The sequence below is a fragment of the Microcaecilia unicolor genome, chromosome 4 (assembly GCF_901765095.1).
Source record: "Microcaecilia unicolor chromosome 4, aMicUni1.1, whole genome shotgun sequence".
Taxonomy (NCBI): domain Eukaryota; kingdom Metazoa; phylum Chordata; class Amphibia; order Gymnophiona; family Siphonopidae; genus Microcaecilia; species Microcaecilia unicolor.
In genome coordinates this window covers 195,443,755-195,459,354 of record NC_044034.1, presented here as the reverse complement: position 1 = coordinate 195,459,354, position 15,600 = coordinate 195,443,755, and the positions used below count along the sequence as shown (strand labels likewise).

The window sequence follows — 15,600 nt, the reverse complement described above, 5'->3', positions numbered from 1 at the left end:
CCTCTGCTCCTGACATCGACGAATCCCTCGATGTCGACATCAATGCCGCCAACCTCGGTACTGATGTCGAAGGTCCGGACTGAGCCCCAAAAGTTTCTCGGGCCTCTCGAGCAAGTTGGGTCCTTTTCTTCATAGGAAGACACTGGGCACAACGAGCTGGGCTATGGTCGGGCCCAAGGCACTGAATACACCAAGAATGGGTATCTGTACCTGAGATGGTCTGGTTGCACAGAGTACATTTGAAGCTGCTGGGTGTCTTCGATGACAAGGAAGGAAAAACGGCACCATGGAAATCAAAAGACTCGATTGTGCCTAAGTAAAAAGGGCACAAAAAAGGGTAGAAACCCGACTGTGTGGCCTAAAACTGGCCGCTGTCGAGAAAGAAAGAAAACAAACAAGGGAAAAAGGGAAAAATCTTTCTTTTTTTCAAGAAAATAATTAAACACTGGAAAACAAGAAACTAAAAGTAGAGTAGCAAAAAGAGAAGGCTCTTTTCCCAGGCACTACAAGGAGCACAGAAAAAATCTGCCGTACCTCGTTGCTCGCACAGCGGGCAGCAAGTCAGTGCGGTTTTCTTTTTGCTATGGCAAATGCCGGTTCCCGGGCCACCGCAGACGTCGACCCAGTTGACTATAATCCAGCCTGCTTGTCCTCGCAGAACACTATCTGCTTTTGTCTCATTTACATTGTAAACCGCACTGAACCCATCCTAGAACTTCTGGAATTATAACTGGATGCGAGAACCCTGAACAAAAGAACAGGTGAGGGGAGGAGGAGGAACAGCCCAACCAGGATGATTCATTGTGACTTCTACTTCCTAATATTTTTTATTTCATACATTACATCATCAATGATATCTAATTTTCTCATACCTCACACTAACACTATCTGCTTTTATCTCACCGCACTGAACCCTGGAAAGGGGATATTAGCGGTATACAAGAATTGATTTGAATTGAATATAAAAAAAGTGAGAAATTCACAATAAACATGAAAAATTGCAGAGCCCTTGAATAAGGCAGAGCACAACACATTGCTGTAGTCATCAGCTGCAACTACTACCATCACCAATTATGAAGTTCAAAGTCTACCACACTAACCTATATGCCGATCATGCTTTTACCACATGACTAAGCCAATGTAGGGCCCTATCTAACCTATGCTCTAAATAATATGTTAAAATAAAAAGCAGAATGGCATCTTGTTTTATGGTGTACCATGTTCAGTCTGCAAGGGAACATAGTGAGCAAAGCTGCCAGAATCAAACTCCGCTAGAAAACCCTCTTATGCTTTAAAGCTATTTACGATTTGCTCATGTAGGGTATGACCTTGCAGCTTACACAGAGAACCAAAGACATATAAGATGGGACTTGAGCCCCATGGCTGAGGAATAGTCACATGGGTGCTCAGTTCCTGATCTTGCTCCAAAAAGCACTACTCCACTTTCCATACTTGCTTAACACCAAGAATCAGACAGCCTGCATTTTCTTCTACATTAAGATAATGCTGCCATGTGTGTACGTCTGGGGTTCTCAACTCAGTCAGTCAGGTTTTCAGAATATCCACAAGATATATTTGCATACAATGAAGGTGGTGCATGCAAATTTATCTTATTCATATTCATGGTGGTTACTGAAAATCTAACTGGCTGTATCCCAAGGACTGGACTATGAACCCCTGCACTAGACAGGAAGCCTCCTGGAAAAGACTGAGCAATACAAAGCAGGAGCTGCCCATCAAGCACTTCCTTCATAGTCAGATTCCAAACTTAGTCATGCCACACTCCAAGCCTGGCAGCAATCATGGACTTGAGTCTAGGTTCACAAACCACTGAACTTGCTTTTCTTTAGAACACTGTCTTGCTTATAGGGAAAAAAAAAGTTTCCTACCTGAGTTAGTCTAGGTGTGTAGTTTTCGATTTCTTGCTTAATACTATGTAAAGAGTTAATGATATCCTGGCTGGATGCATATTGCTGAGACTGAACTGGAGTTGGACCATGGCAATACCTAGTTGTAGAAAGAGGGAAAAAATCAATCTACAAAAACCCAAATATTCTATGATTTGAGGCATCAAGCAAGTTCTCCAAGGCTGGTATCCTGTGAGAAAGAAAACTGACAATGTAGCTGTGTATGAAGAATGTTATGTAGAGCTCAGTGATCAGAAAGCTGAAGAATAAGTTAAAAGAAAGTGACGTGTTAATAACTGGAACACAGGGCCATTCTGAAGCAGTGAAATCTGTTATGCTATAATCAGCTCGTGATATTCTGAAGTCATATTTATTTAAAAGATTTCCAGACCACCTATAAACTATATGGTTTCCAGTAATCTATTCTTAATAATTGGATTCTTTATTTCATTAGCTTTATTTTCCTCTTCTTTTGAGGGTTTTAGGAAAGGAATTTATAAGCAGGATACACTGATTCAACGGCTGCTTCATTCTCTTGGTCCTCATTTTGGCAACCATTAGAAATGCGAAGCTTAAATGCTGCTTTAAATGCAGATGAAATCATACTCATTCCTCAATATAAAAAATGTAAAATAACAAACCATTCATCCCACAGACCTGTCTGATTTTTTTAGATTCAGTGCAATAGTTTTTATGCTGCTGTTTTGTCCTAAATCTTCGTATTCAATGGACTCCTGTAGTTTCACCTAAAAAAAAAAAAAAAGATCAAACATCAAATCATACTGGTATTTATAAATCAAAGAACCCTTAGCTTTCAACGGCAGCCCAAGGGCAGGCATACAATATACAATACATCTATTTATTAATTGCTCATGAAAGAAAAATGAACTTATTGATGTGTGTCAACAACCATACTACTGAACCTACAGAACCATTTATAGCTAATGATGATGTCCATGCTAACTGAATTTTCATCCCCCATGGGGGTGGTGGAGGGCACTTAAATACTATTTAAAAGCTAATCCCTAATACAACAAAAAAAAAAAAGAAAGAAGACTATAAACATACTGATCATCATCTGCCAAGTTCTCTCAACAAAACAATTTTTACACTTTGTTAAGATTATAAATGGTACTAAGGTATTTCTCAGAATGTCAAGTATTTTTCTGCCATTAAAAAAAAAAAAACTTTGATTATTTAAAAAAAAAAAAAATTAGTGAAAAATTTCAAACATGTAAAACGTACTTCCCTTCATTGTTGCCAACTGCACCCTACTTCCCCCTCCCCAAATGAAGCTAGAACTCTCACTAGTGCCAAGAACTGGAAGAATGCCTTTCCTGAAACAATCTCTCGCTGCTGCTCTATTGCTATCAGGATAGCCATGCTCCCTCTTTTCCTTGACAGGGAATGCATCCTTCCACCTATGTGAACTCCTTATTAAAATCTTTATTAAAATCTGTTCTCTTCCAAGCTTATGCTTAGCAATTTGATTTGACAGTTTATGGCTGCATGGTTTACACATGCCTGATACATACAATATGAATTCACCGGGGGGGGGGGGGGGGGGGGGGAGCCACATATCTGCCAGCACTTTTGTTAAATCAAAAACTTTATAAGTTGCTTTGCTCTGTACCTTTTTAACTGGTGGTTGAAATAAGTCTGAATCCCTGGAGTTTCCATCAGTGCTGCTGGTCTCACTGTACTGGTCATTTTGTGCTTCCCTTGAAATCAGAATATATTAAAAATTAGTGAAGACAGATAATACATATCTACAGATAAGTACAATGCTTGCCTCATTTTCATAATGCATTTTCAACAAGTACTGGCAAGATACAGAGTTTTCACTGGTTTTAACAGGACATCCAGCAAGCATAGATCATTATTTTTTCCTTTCAAATGAACTCCAAGGAACTATGTAGAACACGTGACAGAGGAAATGGTCTAGGAAGTGGTAAGAGCAGTGGGTTAAGACAGAGCCAGAAGAGGCCTAGTGGTTAGAGCACTGGTATGACATCCAGATGTGGCGTGTTCAAATCCCACTACTGCTCCTTGTGATCTTGGGCAAGTCACTTAACCCTCCATTGCCTCAGGTACAAACTTAGATTGTGTGAGCCCTCCAAGGACAGGGAAATACCCAGTGTACCTGACTATAACTCACCTTAAGCTACTACTGAAAAGATGTGAGCAAAATCCAAATAAATAAATCCTGCTTGCATAACTGACACTCTTTGTATTGTAACCTTGAGCAACACTTCTCTCTCTCTGCCTCAGGGGTGGGGACATATTGTACTGGATACTTATCACCACTTCTGCACAGCACTACTTAAACCATCTCTCAACTCAGTACAAGTCCCCCTTTGTTTTTTTAAGTGAAAAGAAACAAATAGATACTGAGAGTAAAGACCACAAAGTGTATTTCCTAAATTCCAATATCAATTTCAGCATCCCATATGGATGCCAAATGTACCCAGCACCCAAGCATACCGGGGCAACTTCTCCGTAAAGTGTAGGGGGAACCCACTCTAGCATGCCACCTCTACCACCTTTTTTTTTTTAAACAAAAACAGGGTTCTCAAGACTTTTCGGTCATATAATACGGGGAAGAGCTAATGGTGGCAGTAGTACCTAGCTGAGCTCCCTCATACCTCAATTGTTCTTGATGGGTGAACAGGAAATGCAAGTTGAGGGTTTTCCCCTCTAAGCCCCAATAGCTACCTATTTCTAGACTTATGGACACCTTTCTGCAACATGGGAGCACCACAACAAAGTGCATGGGGGAGTCACCAGCTATCTCTGCCAGGTGGGGGTGCTGTCAGACTTCAGCTCAAGCTCCCAAATTGTGAAGCTCCACCACCACACCTGATCCTGACTCAGCAATTTTTGCCAGTCCAGAGAATGGAGAGGGGCAGAGTCCAGTGTTAAGACAGAAGTTAGTGTTTTCCTTTCAGAACAACAGAGTTCGACAGCGAACAGTTGAGGAAGTGCAATCAGCAAGAAGTGCAGCATCAGAAGAGCAATTTGCTGGATTTGGAGGTGCTACTGAGGGTTCCAAGTTGAAACAAGGTCTGATTCATCTTTTGAGTTCAATTTATAGTGACCAATGGAAAGGCCTTGTAAATGTGATTTGATAGTGTAAAAACTATGATTCCAACTAATGTAGCCAGTATCCAGTCGTTAAAACAGGTGAAGAACAATCAAGTGCTAGATGATCACTCATTGAAAAAAAATCTTCGAAAAAAAAAATCTTCAAGAGACAAATACAATGAAAGATAATATGATAAGAAGGAAGATGGAAAGCCTGGAAAATATTGAGATACTAATCTGCATATAATACATTTTCCTAAGCTACCTCTACTACTGCTAAAGATAAGTTTCAATGTTATTTGAAAGAAGTTCTTCAGGTTCTAGAGGAATCACTGCCTCTGCTTACGAAAATATTTTATCTACCGCCTGCAGAAAAAAAAAAAAAAGATTCCAACAATCAACAAGTGGAGGGAGATTTAGAGATGGATACATTAAATATTTCAACAATGTTGGAATCTTCCAATACTCAGAGGGGAATTCATCAAGGTGCAGTAAAAGATTGCCCTTTACCGCACCTTGATACCCTGCGGGATCCTGGTACTGCAGGTTGCTGAATCCCGGGTCAGGAGAATAAAGATGCTTGCGAACCACGTGACAAGCAGCGTTATTCCCACAGCTTGGTACCATCGGGATGCAAAGCCACAGCCCAATGCTCCTGGGCCTCCAGCATAGGGTCCCCCAAATTTAATCACCTCACTCGTTATTCCAATTTCCAAATCATTTATAAATATGTTAAATAGCAATGGTCCCAGTACAGATCCCTGAGGCCTCCATTGATAAAAATGACCATTTAACCCTACCCTGTTTTCTGTCCAATAACCAATCCACAGAAGGCCATTGCCTCCTATCCCGTGACTCCTAAATTTTCTCAGGAGTCTCTCATGAGGTACTTTGTCAAAAGCTTTCTGAAAATCTAGATACACCATCAACTGGCTCACCTCTAACCACGCTTATTCATGCCTTCAAAGAAATGAAGCAAATTGATAAGGCAAGACCTCCCTTGGCCAAATCCATGCTGACTCTGTTCCATTAAACCATGTTTGTCTACGTGTTCTGTAATTTTATTCTTCATAATAGTTTCCACTATTTTTCCCAGCACTGAAGTCAGGCTTACCGGTCTGTAATTTCCTGGATCACCCCAGAACCCTTTTTAAAAATCAGCATCACATTAGCCACACTCCAGTCTTCAGGTACTATGGACAATTTCATGTTTGCGTTCTTTCAATACCCTGGGGTGTACACCATCCGGTACAGGTGATTTATCTCTCTTTAACTTGTCAGTTTGGCACAGTACATCTTCTAAGTTCACCGAGATTTCTTTTTCAGTTTCTCCGCATCATCACCCCTGAAAACCAGTTCCAGTATAAATGGATCTCTTACATCTTCTTCTGTAAAGACCGAAACAAAGAATTCATTCAATTTCTCCACTATGGCATTGTCCTCCCCGAGTGCTCCTTTGTTCCTTCATGATCTAACGGTCCCACAGATTCCCTTGCAGGCTTTCAGGCACATCAGAAACAGAAAAAAAAGTGTTTTGAGTTATCTCCACAACAAGTTTTTCTTCATATTATCTTTTAGCCTTCTTTATCAGTGCTTGACACAGCTTATGTTGCTTCTTATTTTATTCATTCAGATCCTTTTACCATTCTTTGAACGATTCTTTTTTGGCTCGGCCTGTTCCATATCACCTTTTAACCACATTGTCTGTCTTTTGCTCTTCTTTACACCTTTGCTAATATGTGGAATACATCTGGTCTGGGCTTCCACAACAGTATTTTTAAACAAAGTCCACACCTGATTTTAAGTCCTAACCTTTGCGGCCAATCCTTTCAGCTTCATTTTAACCATTTTCCTCTTTTTGTCATAGTCGCCCTTTCGAAAATTAAAAGCTGCCACAGTAGATTTACTTAGTGACTTCATTCCAGATATCAGCTCAAATTTGATCATGTTATGATCGCTGTTTTCCAGCAGATCCAACACTGTTACCTCTCATACGATGCCCCGAATTCCACTAAGGATTAGATCCAAAATAACTCCCCCTCCTGTCTGTTGCTGGACCAGTTCCTCCAAGAAGCAGTCATTTATTACATCTGGAAATTTTACCTTCCTTTTGTAACATTTATCCAGTCAATATTAGGATAATTGAAATTACCCATTATTATAACGGTGCCCAATTTGCCAGCTTAATTTCTGTAAACATATTTTCATGTCTGTTTGTTCTGTCCTGGCGGATGGTAGTACAGCCCTACCAATATATTCCTTCCCTTCACATCTGGAATTTCTATCCATCTGTTTCATGTAGAATACAAGCCATTAAGCCCATTAAAATGGGCAATATTTTTTATTTCTGACATATAATGTAAAATTTGATGAACATAATGTGAATTGCTTGAAAGGATGCGGGGAAAAGTTGGGGGTACAGAGTGACAATGTATATATGTGTGTGTGAGAGAGAGAGAGAGAGAGAGAGCTGCTAGGAGTCCCTGTGACAGTGGAGAGTCATTTGCTCCTTAGCCAGTTGTTTGAGGCAGCAAAGCAGGGCTCGTTTTTGAGTACCCTGCCCCCCTCCCCCATACATCTTCCTGTAACCTATATGGGGTATGGTGCGGTATTGTTGGACTTCAATGAGTTCACTGTATGTGTGGTGTGTGTGAGCGATGTGCCTGGGATACATTCCCGGCGTCGCTGTCCCGTTGTGTATGTGTGTGAGAGAGAGAGAGAGAGAGAGAGAGAGAGAGAGAGAGAGTGTGTGTGTCTGTGTGAAAGAGAGAGTGTGAAAGTGAGTTCAGAGAGAGATAGAGAAAAAGTGTGTGTGTGTGTCTGTGTGAAAGAGAGAGTGAGAATGAATTGTGAAAGACAGAGAGAGTCTTCGAGTTCCAGGCCTCCCTCTGTCCCTGTTCCAGGCCCCCCTCCCTCCCTCCTAGTTCCAGGGCCCTCCCTCCCTTCCTCCAACCACCCAGTTTCAGGCCCCTTCCCTCCCTCCATCCGAGTTCGCCACTGCCCCTTCCCCCCCCCCCCCCCCCAGGTCACTGCCGGCCCTCTCCATTGAACTCACAGCGCCTCACCTCCGAAAGCGCAGCAGACAGCGGCAGCTCACCTTCGGGCTTCCTTCCCTCCCTGTGTGCTGCCCTCGTGTGACGTAACTTCGGCGAGAGCGGGACACAGGGAGGGAAAGAAGGCCAAAGGGAGGCGATCTGCCGCTGTCTGCTGCGCTTTCAGAGGTGAAGCGCTGTAAGTTCAACGGAGAGGGCCCGGGTGGAGGGGGACCGGCGGCGACCTCAGGGGGGGAGCGGTAGCGACCTCAGCGGGGCAGGAGCGAGGTGGCGATGTGTAATGTGCCGCACATGGGCGGGAGCAGGAGGTGGGTGTGTTCAGCAGTTGTGATCGTTTTTAAGGGGCGGGCGGAGGAGGTGGGTGTGGGTCGGTCTGAAGCGTTGTGTGACATGCCGCACATGTCACTTTTCATTTATATAGTAGGATTTTGTTTGACTCAATTCCATCTTTAACAAATCCTGTTAGAGATGTCATGTTGACTGTGGTGCAAGACTGGTCAGAAGTGGCTGGCATCGCTTGTGGCCAGACACCCCATGGACCCTCCCCTCATGACCCCCTAACCCTGAGGACCTCCCCCTCAACCACCAATGAGGGTGCAAGAAAAGCAAATGCTACATACCTGTAAAAGGTATTCTCCGAGGACAGCAGGCTGATTGTTCTCACAAATGGGTAACGTCCACGGCAGCCCCTCCGATCGGAGATCTTCCTAGCAACAGAGTTTGCTAGTTCTCGCGCATGCGCGGCCTTTTTCCCGCCCGAAATCGCTCGTATTCGCTAGTCCCGTACCAAGCAAAAACAAGACAAGGGAAGACACAACTCCAAAGGGGAGGTGGGCGGGTAGGTGAGAACAATCAGCCTGCTGTCCTCGGAGAATACCTTCTACAGGTATGTAGCATTCGCTTTCTCCGAGGACAAGCAGGCTGCTTGTTCTCACAAATGGGGTATCCTTAGCCCCCAGGCTCACTCAAAACAAACAAGGTCAATAGGGCCTCGCAACGGCGAGGACATAACTGAGATTGACCTAAACTTTTCCAACTAACTGAGAGTGTAGCCTGGAACAGAATAAAAATGGGCCTAGGGGAGTGGAGTTGGATTCTAAACCCCAAACAGATTCTGCAGCACCGACTGCCCGAACCGACTGTCGCGTCGGGAATCCTGCTGAAGGCAGTAATGAGATGTGAATGTGTGGACAGATGACCACGTCGCAGCCTTGCAAATCTCTTCAATAGTGGCTGACTTCAAGTGGGCCACTGACGCTGCCATGGCTCGAACACTATGAACCGTGACATGACCCTCGAGAGTCAGCCCAGCCTGGGCGTAAGTGAAGGAAATGCAGTCAGCTAGCCAATTTGAAATGGTGCGTTTCCCCACAGCCACTCCCCTCCTGTTGGGATCAAAAGAAACAAAAAGTTGGGCGAACTGTCTGTGTGGGCTTGTCCGCTCCAGATAGAAGGCCAATGCTCTTTTGCAGTCCAATGTGTGCAGTTAACGTTCAGCAGGGTGGGTATGAGGACGGGGAAAGAATGTTGGCAAGACAATTGACTGGTTCAGATGGAACTCCGACACCACCTTTGGCAGGAACTTAGGGTGAGTGCGGAGGACTACTCTGTTATGATGAAATTTGGTATAGGGAGCATGAGCTACCAAGGCTTGCAGCTCACTGACTCTGCGAGCTGAAGTAACTGCCACCAAGAAAATGACCTTCCAGGTCAAGTACTTCAGATGACAGGAATCTAGTGGCTCAAAAGGAGGTTTCATCAGCTGGGTGAGAACGACATTAAGATCCCATGACACTGTAGGAGGTTTGACTGGGGGCTTCGACAAAAGCAAACCTCTCATGAAGTGAACAACTAAAGGCTGTCCCGAGATCGGCTTACCTTTCACATGGTAATGGTATGCACTAATCGCACTAAGATGAACCCTTACAGAGTTGGTTTTAAGACCAGACTCCGATAAATGTAGAAGGTATTCAAGCAGGGTCTGTGTAGGACAAGAACGAGGATCTAAGGCCTTGCCATCACACCACACAGCAAACCGTCGCCAGAGGAAAAAATAACTCCTCTTGGTAGAATCTTTCCTGGAAGCAAGCAAGTCTCAGGAGACACCCTCTGACAGACCCAAGGAGGCAAAGTCTATGCTCTCAACATCCAGGCTGTGAGGGCCAGAGACCGAAGGTTGGGACGGAGGAGCGCCCCCTCGTTCTGTGTGATGAGGGTTGGAAAGCAGTCCAATCTCCACGGTTCTTCGGAAGACAATTCCAGAAGAAGAGGGAACCAGATCTGACGAGGCCAAAAAGGAGCAATCAGAATCATGGTTCCCCTGTCTTGCTTGAGTTTCAGCAAAGTCCTCCCTATCAAAGGAATGGGAGGATACGGGTACAGGAGACCTTCCCCCCAAAACAGAAGGAAAGCATCTGACGCTAGTTTACCGTGGACCTGCAGCCTGGAACAGAACTGAGGGACCTTGTGATTGGTCTGAGTGGCAAAGAGGTCTACCAAAGGGGTGCCCCACACTTGGAAGATCTCGCGAACCACTCGAACTGAGCGACCACTCGTGCGGTTGCATGATCCTGCTCAATCTGTCGGCCAGACTGTTGTTTACGCCTGCCAGATACGTGGCCTGGAGCCACATGCCGACCCGGCGTGCCGTGCCACAAGCTGACGGCTTCCTGACACAGGGGGCGAGATCCGGTGCCCCCCTGCTTGTTGATGTAATACATAGCAACCTGGTTGTCTGTCTGAATTTGGATAGTTTGATGGGACAGCCGATCTCTGAAAGCCTTCAGAGCGTTCCATACTGCTCGCAACTCCAGGAGGTTGATCTGTAGACCTTGTTCCTGGACGGACCAAATCCCCTGGGTGTGGAGCCCATCGACATGCGCTCCCCACCCCAGGAGTGACGCGTCCGTGGTCAGCACTTTTTGCGGCTGAGGAATCTGGAAGGGACGTCCCAGGGTCAAATTGGATTGAATTGTCCACCAATGAAGGGAGAGGAGAAACCTCGGTGACAGACGGACCACGTCCTCTAGGCTCCCAGCAGCTTGGCACCACTGAGAGGCTAGGGTCCATTGAGCAGATCTCATAAAAAGGCGGGCCATGGGAGTCACATGAACTGTGGAGGCCATGTGGCCGAGCAATCTCAACATCTGCCGAGTTGTGATCTGCTGCAACGCCCGCACCGAGGAGACAAGGGTCAGCAGATTGTCGGCCCTGGTCTCTGGGAGGTAGGCACGGGCCGTCTGGGAATCCAGCAGAGCTCCTATGAATTCGAGTTTCTGAACAGGAAGAAGGTGGGACTTTGGATAATTTATCACAAATCCTAGCAGCTCCAGGAGTTGAATAGTCACCTGCATGGACTGCTGAACTCCTGCCTCGGAGGTGTTCTTTACCAGCCAATCGTCGAGGTAAGGGAACACATGCACTCCCAGCCTGCGCAGAGAAGCCGCTACTACGGCTAGGCATTTGGTGAATACCCTGGGCACGGAGGCGAGCCCAAAGGGTAGCACACAGTACTGAAAATGCCGTGTTCCCAGACGAAATCGAAGATACTGCCTGTGAGCTGGCAGAATCGGGATGTGCGTATAGGCATCCTTTAAGTCCAGAGAGCATAGCCAATTGTCCTGTTGAATCATGGGAAGAAGGGTGCCCAGGGAAAGCATCCTGAACTTTTCCTTGACCAGATATTTGTTCAGGGCCCTTAGGTCTAGGATGGGACGCATCCCCCGTTTTCTTTTCCACAAGGAAGTACCTGGAATAGAATCCCAGCCCTTCTTGCCCCGGTGGCACGGGCTCGACCGCATTGGCGCTGAGAAGGGCAGAGAGTTCCTCTCCAAGTACCTGCCTGTGCTGGAAGCTGAAGGATTGAGCTCCCGGTGGGCAATTTGGAGGCATTGAGGTCAAATTCAGAGAGTACCCTAGCCGGACTATTTGGAGAACCCACTGATCGGAGGTTACAAGAGGCCACCTTTGGTGAAAAAATGTTAACCTCCCCCCGACCGGTAGGCCGTTCGGCACAGGCACTGGAACGTCGGCTATGCTCTGCAGGAGCCAGTCAAAAGCCCGCCCCTGACTTTTGCTGGGGAGCCGCAGGGGCCTGAGGCGTGCGCTGCTGACGAGAGCGAGCGCGCTGGGGTTTAGCCTGAGCAGCAGGCTGGCGGGAAGGAGGATTGTACCTACGCTTGCTGGAAGAATAGGGAACCGTCCTCCTTCCCCCATAAAAACGTCTACCCGAAGAGATAGAGGCTGAAGACGGCCGGCGGGAGAACTTGTCGAAAGCGGTATCCCGCTGGTGGAGCTGTTCAACCACCTGTTCGACCTTGTCCCCCCAGCAAGGGGCATCTGCAATCCGCTGCTGGATTCGATTTTCCAGGTCGGAGGCACGCAGCCATGAGAGCCTGCGCATCACCACACCCTGCGCAGCGGCCCTGGATGCAACATCAAAAGAGTCAAAGACCCCCCTGGCCAGGAATTTCCTACAAGCCTTCAGCTGCCTGACCCACCTGCTGAAAAGATTTGGCCTGCTCAGAAGGGAGCTTGTCGACCAAGTCCGCCAACTGTCGCACATTGTTCCGCATGTGTATGCTCGTGTAGAGCTGGTAGGACTGAATCTTGGCGATGAGCAAAGTAGAATGGTAGGCCTTCCGCCCAAAAGAGTCCAAGGTTCTAGAGTCTTTGCCCGAGGGCGCCGAAGCATACTCTCTAGAGCTCTTGGCCTTCTTGAGGGCCAGATCCACCACACCAGAGTCGTGTGGCAACTGAGTCCGCATCAACTCCGGGTCCCCATGGATCCGATATTGAGATTCGATCTTCTTGGGGATGTGGGGTGTAGTTAAAGGTTTCGCCCAGTTCACCAGCAACGTCTTTTTGAAGACTTGATGCATGGGTACTGTGGACGATTCTTTAGGTGTCGAAGGATAGTCCAAGAGCTCTAGCATCTCGGCTCATCCTCCGTGACCACGGGAAAGGGAATTGCCGTAGACATTTCCCGGACAAAGGCCGCGAAAGAGAGACTCTCCAGGGGAGAAAGCTGTCTTTCAGGCGAGGGAGTAGGATCAGAAGGAAGACCGTCAGACTCCTCGTCAGAGAAATATCTGACGTCTTCCTCTGCTTCCCACGAGGCCTCCTCATCAGTGTCGGACACCAGCTGGTGGACTTGGGTCCGAAGCTGCGCCCGCCTCGACTCCATGGAAACACGGCCACGGTGGGAGCGCCGAGGCGGGGGCGACGGAGCTCCCTCCATCGACGTCGCCGGGGAGCCCTCCTGGGAGGCGGCCGGCACCGGCACCGCAAGTGGTACCAGGACGGGCGCCCTCACCGCAGACGAGGGCCCAGCCATCGCCTCACTCGACGGCACCGGCGGCGCAAGCACCCCCAGTACCGGAGAAGGGCGAAACAGCTCTTCCAGGATCCCCGGAAGGACGGCCCTGAGGCTCTTGTTCAGAGAGGCTGTGGAGAAAGGCGGTGGAGCCGGTACCGGCGTCGAGCTGCGAACCTGTTCCTTGGGATGGAGGCAGTACCGGGCTGTCCACAGGGGAACACATCGACACCTCCTGAATGGAGGATGAGCGGTCCTCCCGATGTCGACGCTTGGGTGTCGGTGGTACCGGCGACCCAGAGCTCTCGGTACCACGCTTGGAGGGTGACCGGTGCCGGTGTTTCTTTGCCTTCGCACAGCATCGGTACCCCCCGGTACCGAAGAGGAAGACGTCAAATCCAAACGCTTCCTCGGGTCCGGGTCTGAAGAGGGTCGATCCCAGGGGGGCTGTACCGCGGGAGCCCTCGAGACAGGCGGAGACCTGCTCATGGGCTCACCGCCACCAGCAGGGGAATGGACAGCCCTCACCTGCACTCCAGACATCGAAGCACCCTCCGACAACATCCTCAGAAGGAACGATCCCGGTCTCGTAGCTGCACCCGACGATGACCTCGATACCGATGGCCTCGATGTCGATGCCGGTAGCGATGGACGCGGTACCGAAGTCGATGCTGGGCGCGGTACCGAAAGCTCCGATGCTGAGAACCGCGGGACTGAGGATGTTGACGCGCCGGATGAAGCCCCGAACAAACTGTTCCACTGGGCTAATCTCGCCGCCTGAGTTCTCCTCTTCAAAAGAAGACAGAGATTACAGAGGCCTGAGGACGGTGCCCAGACCCCAGACACTGAAGGCAAAAAGCGTGCCTATCAGTGAAAGAGATTATCCGGCCGCACTGGGTGCACGGTTTGAAGCCGCTGGAAGTCTTCGATGACATGGGCGGAAAAATCTCGCCGGCAAAATCGAAGTCTGTGATGGTGAAAAAAGGGGCACCAAAAGCTCACCAAAAAACGAACGAGCGGAGAAAAAAGCCGCAATCGACCACGAAAGAAAACTTACGGGCCAACACTAGAGATAAAGGAAAAAGTTAGAAATTTTTTAGCAAAAAAACCGCGAATCGCGAGGGATCTCCAAGGGGCGTGGAGCGACCGAAAAAACAGCCGTCCCGAGCCGCGGAAAAAAGGAGACTAGCGAACACGAGCGATTTCGGGCGGGAAGACGGGCGCGCGCGAGAACTAGCAAACTCTATTGCTAGGAAGATCTCCGATCGGAGGGGCTGCCGTGGACGTCACCCATTTGTGAGAACAAGCAGCCTGCTTGTCCTCTTAGAAGGCTTGTTCTTGTTTGGGGTGGGGGGGGGGGTGTTCCTGCACTGGCAGCCTGGGAGCATCGGACAACGGCTTTGCAGCCTGATGCTCCTGGATGGTACAATAACCCCAGCAGGAAGCTGGGGATATTTTACTGTGGTTTTTGGACCCTAATGCAACTTTGGTATATCACCGTGTGAAGAAACAATGTGTTTTAAGCCTGTAAAATGTATTAGATATTTTCCTATTTTAATTATGTCCTATTTCTATTTGGCCAGCAGGTGGTGTTTTTTTTTGCTGTAAAGCTGTTATAGGGAACTGAATGTTCTTTTTCTTCAACACAAGCAGGAAGGAAATTACACAAGCAGCAGTATACTTTCAAATCTTGTTGACTGGGCTCTGATTGGCCTAGGAGCTCATTTCCTTTAGAGTGTACTCATTTTGCCTTCAGTCCTAGCCAGAAAGAAAAGCGAGCAGAATCTCTTTGCTGAGGCTCAGTAAACAGTTATATACCCTGATCGTCCCAGGTACTTTTCTAGGAAGTATGCAAATGTTTAGTGTTCTAATTGATCCATATTTCAGTTAGTTACCTGTTATTGTTTGCTAATTGCACATTTTTTGTTCACTGTTTATTCTCATAAAAATTGAACAAAATTGTTTTGTTCGCTCTACTTATCTGGACTGATAAAGAATACTGGTGGTTTGTGTGTTGGGTCTTTGAGTGCTTTCTGGGAACTGTGGGACCACGGGACTTGCCCAGAGGCGGTTTGTAACCCAGTTGGTGGGAGGAGGGTGCAGGTGGACCTGAGATGTGCAGGGGATAGACCCTGTAAATGGCCGCAGGGTAACCCCAGGCAGGTGACTGGGCGTTTCGTGACACACCACAAGTCGCGTTAGGGTATTTGCATAGTAATGAGATGCAAAACATGCATCTGCA

General features: G+C 47.5%; 1 protein-coding gene across 7 annotated transcripts in view; it reads right to left on the bottom strand.

Annotated features, from left to right (window-relative positions):
- GTF2H1 (general transcription factor IIH subunit 1) overlaps positions 1 to 15,600 on the bottom strand; it is a 1,055,813-nt gene that overhangs the window by 66,651 nt on the left and 973,562 nt on the right. For all 7 annotated transcript variants that reach the window (XM_030201095.1, XM_030201094.1, XM_030201089.1 and 4 more), the window contains exons 9-11: positions 3,541 to 3,628; positions 2,565 to 2,653; positions 1,890 to 2,007 (exon numbers count right to left, since the gene is read on the bottom strand). In XM_030201095.1, the coding sequence (XP_030056955.1) occupies positions 1,890 to 2,007; positions 2,565 to 2,653; positions 3,541 to 3,628 (295 nt within the window). The remainder of the gene's footprint in view (positions 1 to 1,889; positions 2,008 to 2,564; positions 2,654 to 3,540; positions 3,629 to 15,600) is intronic.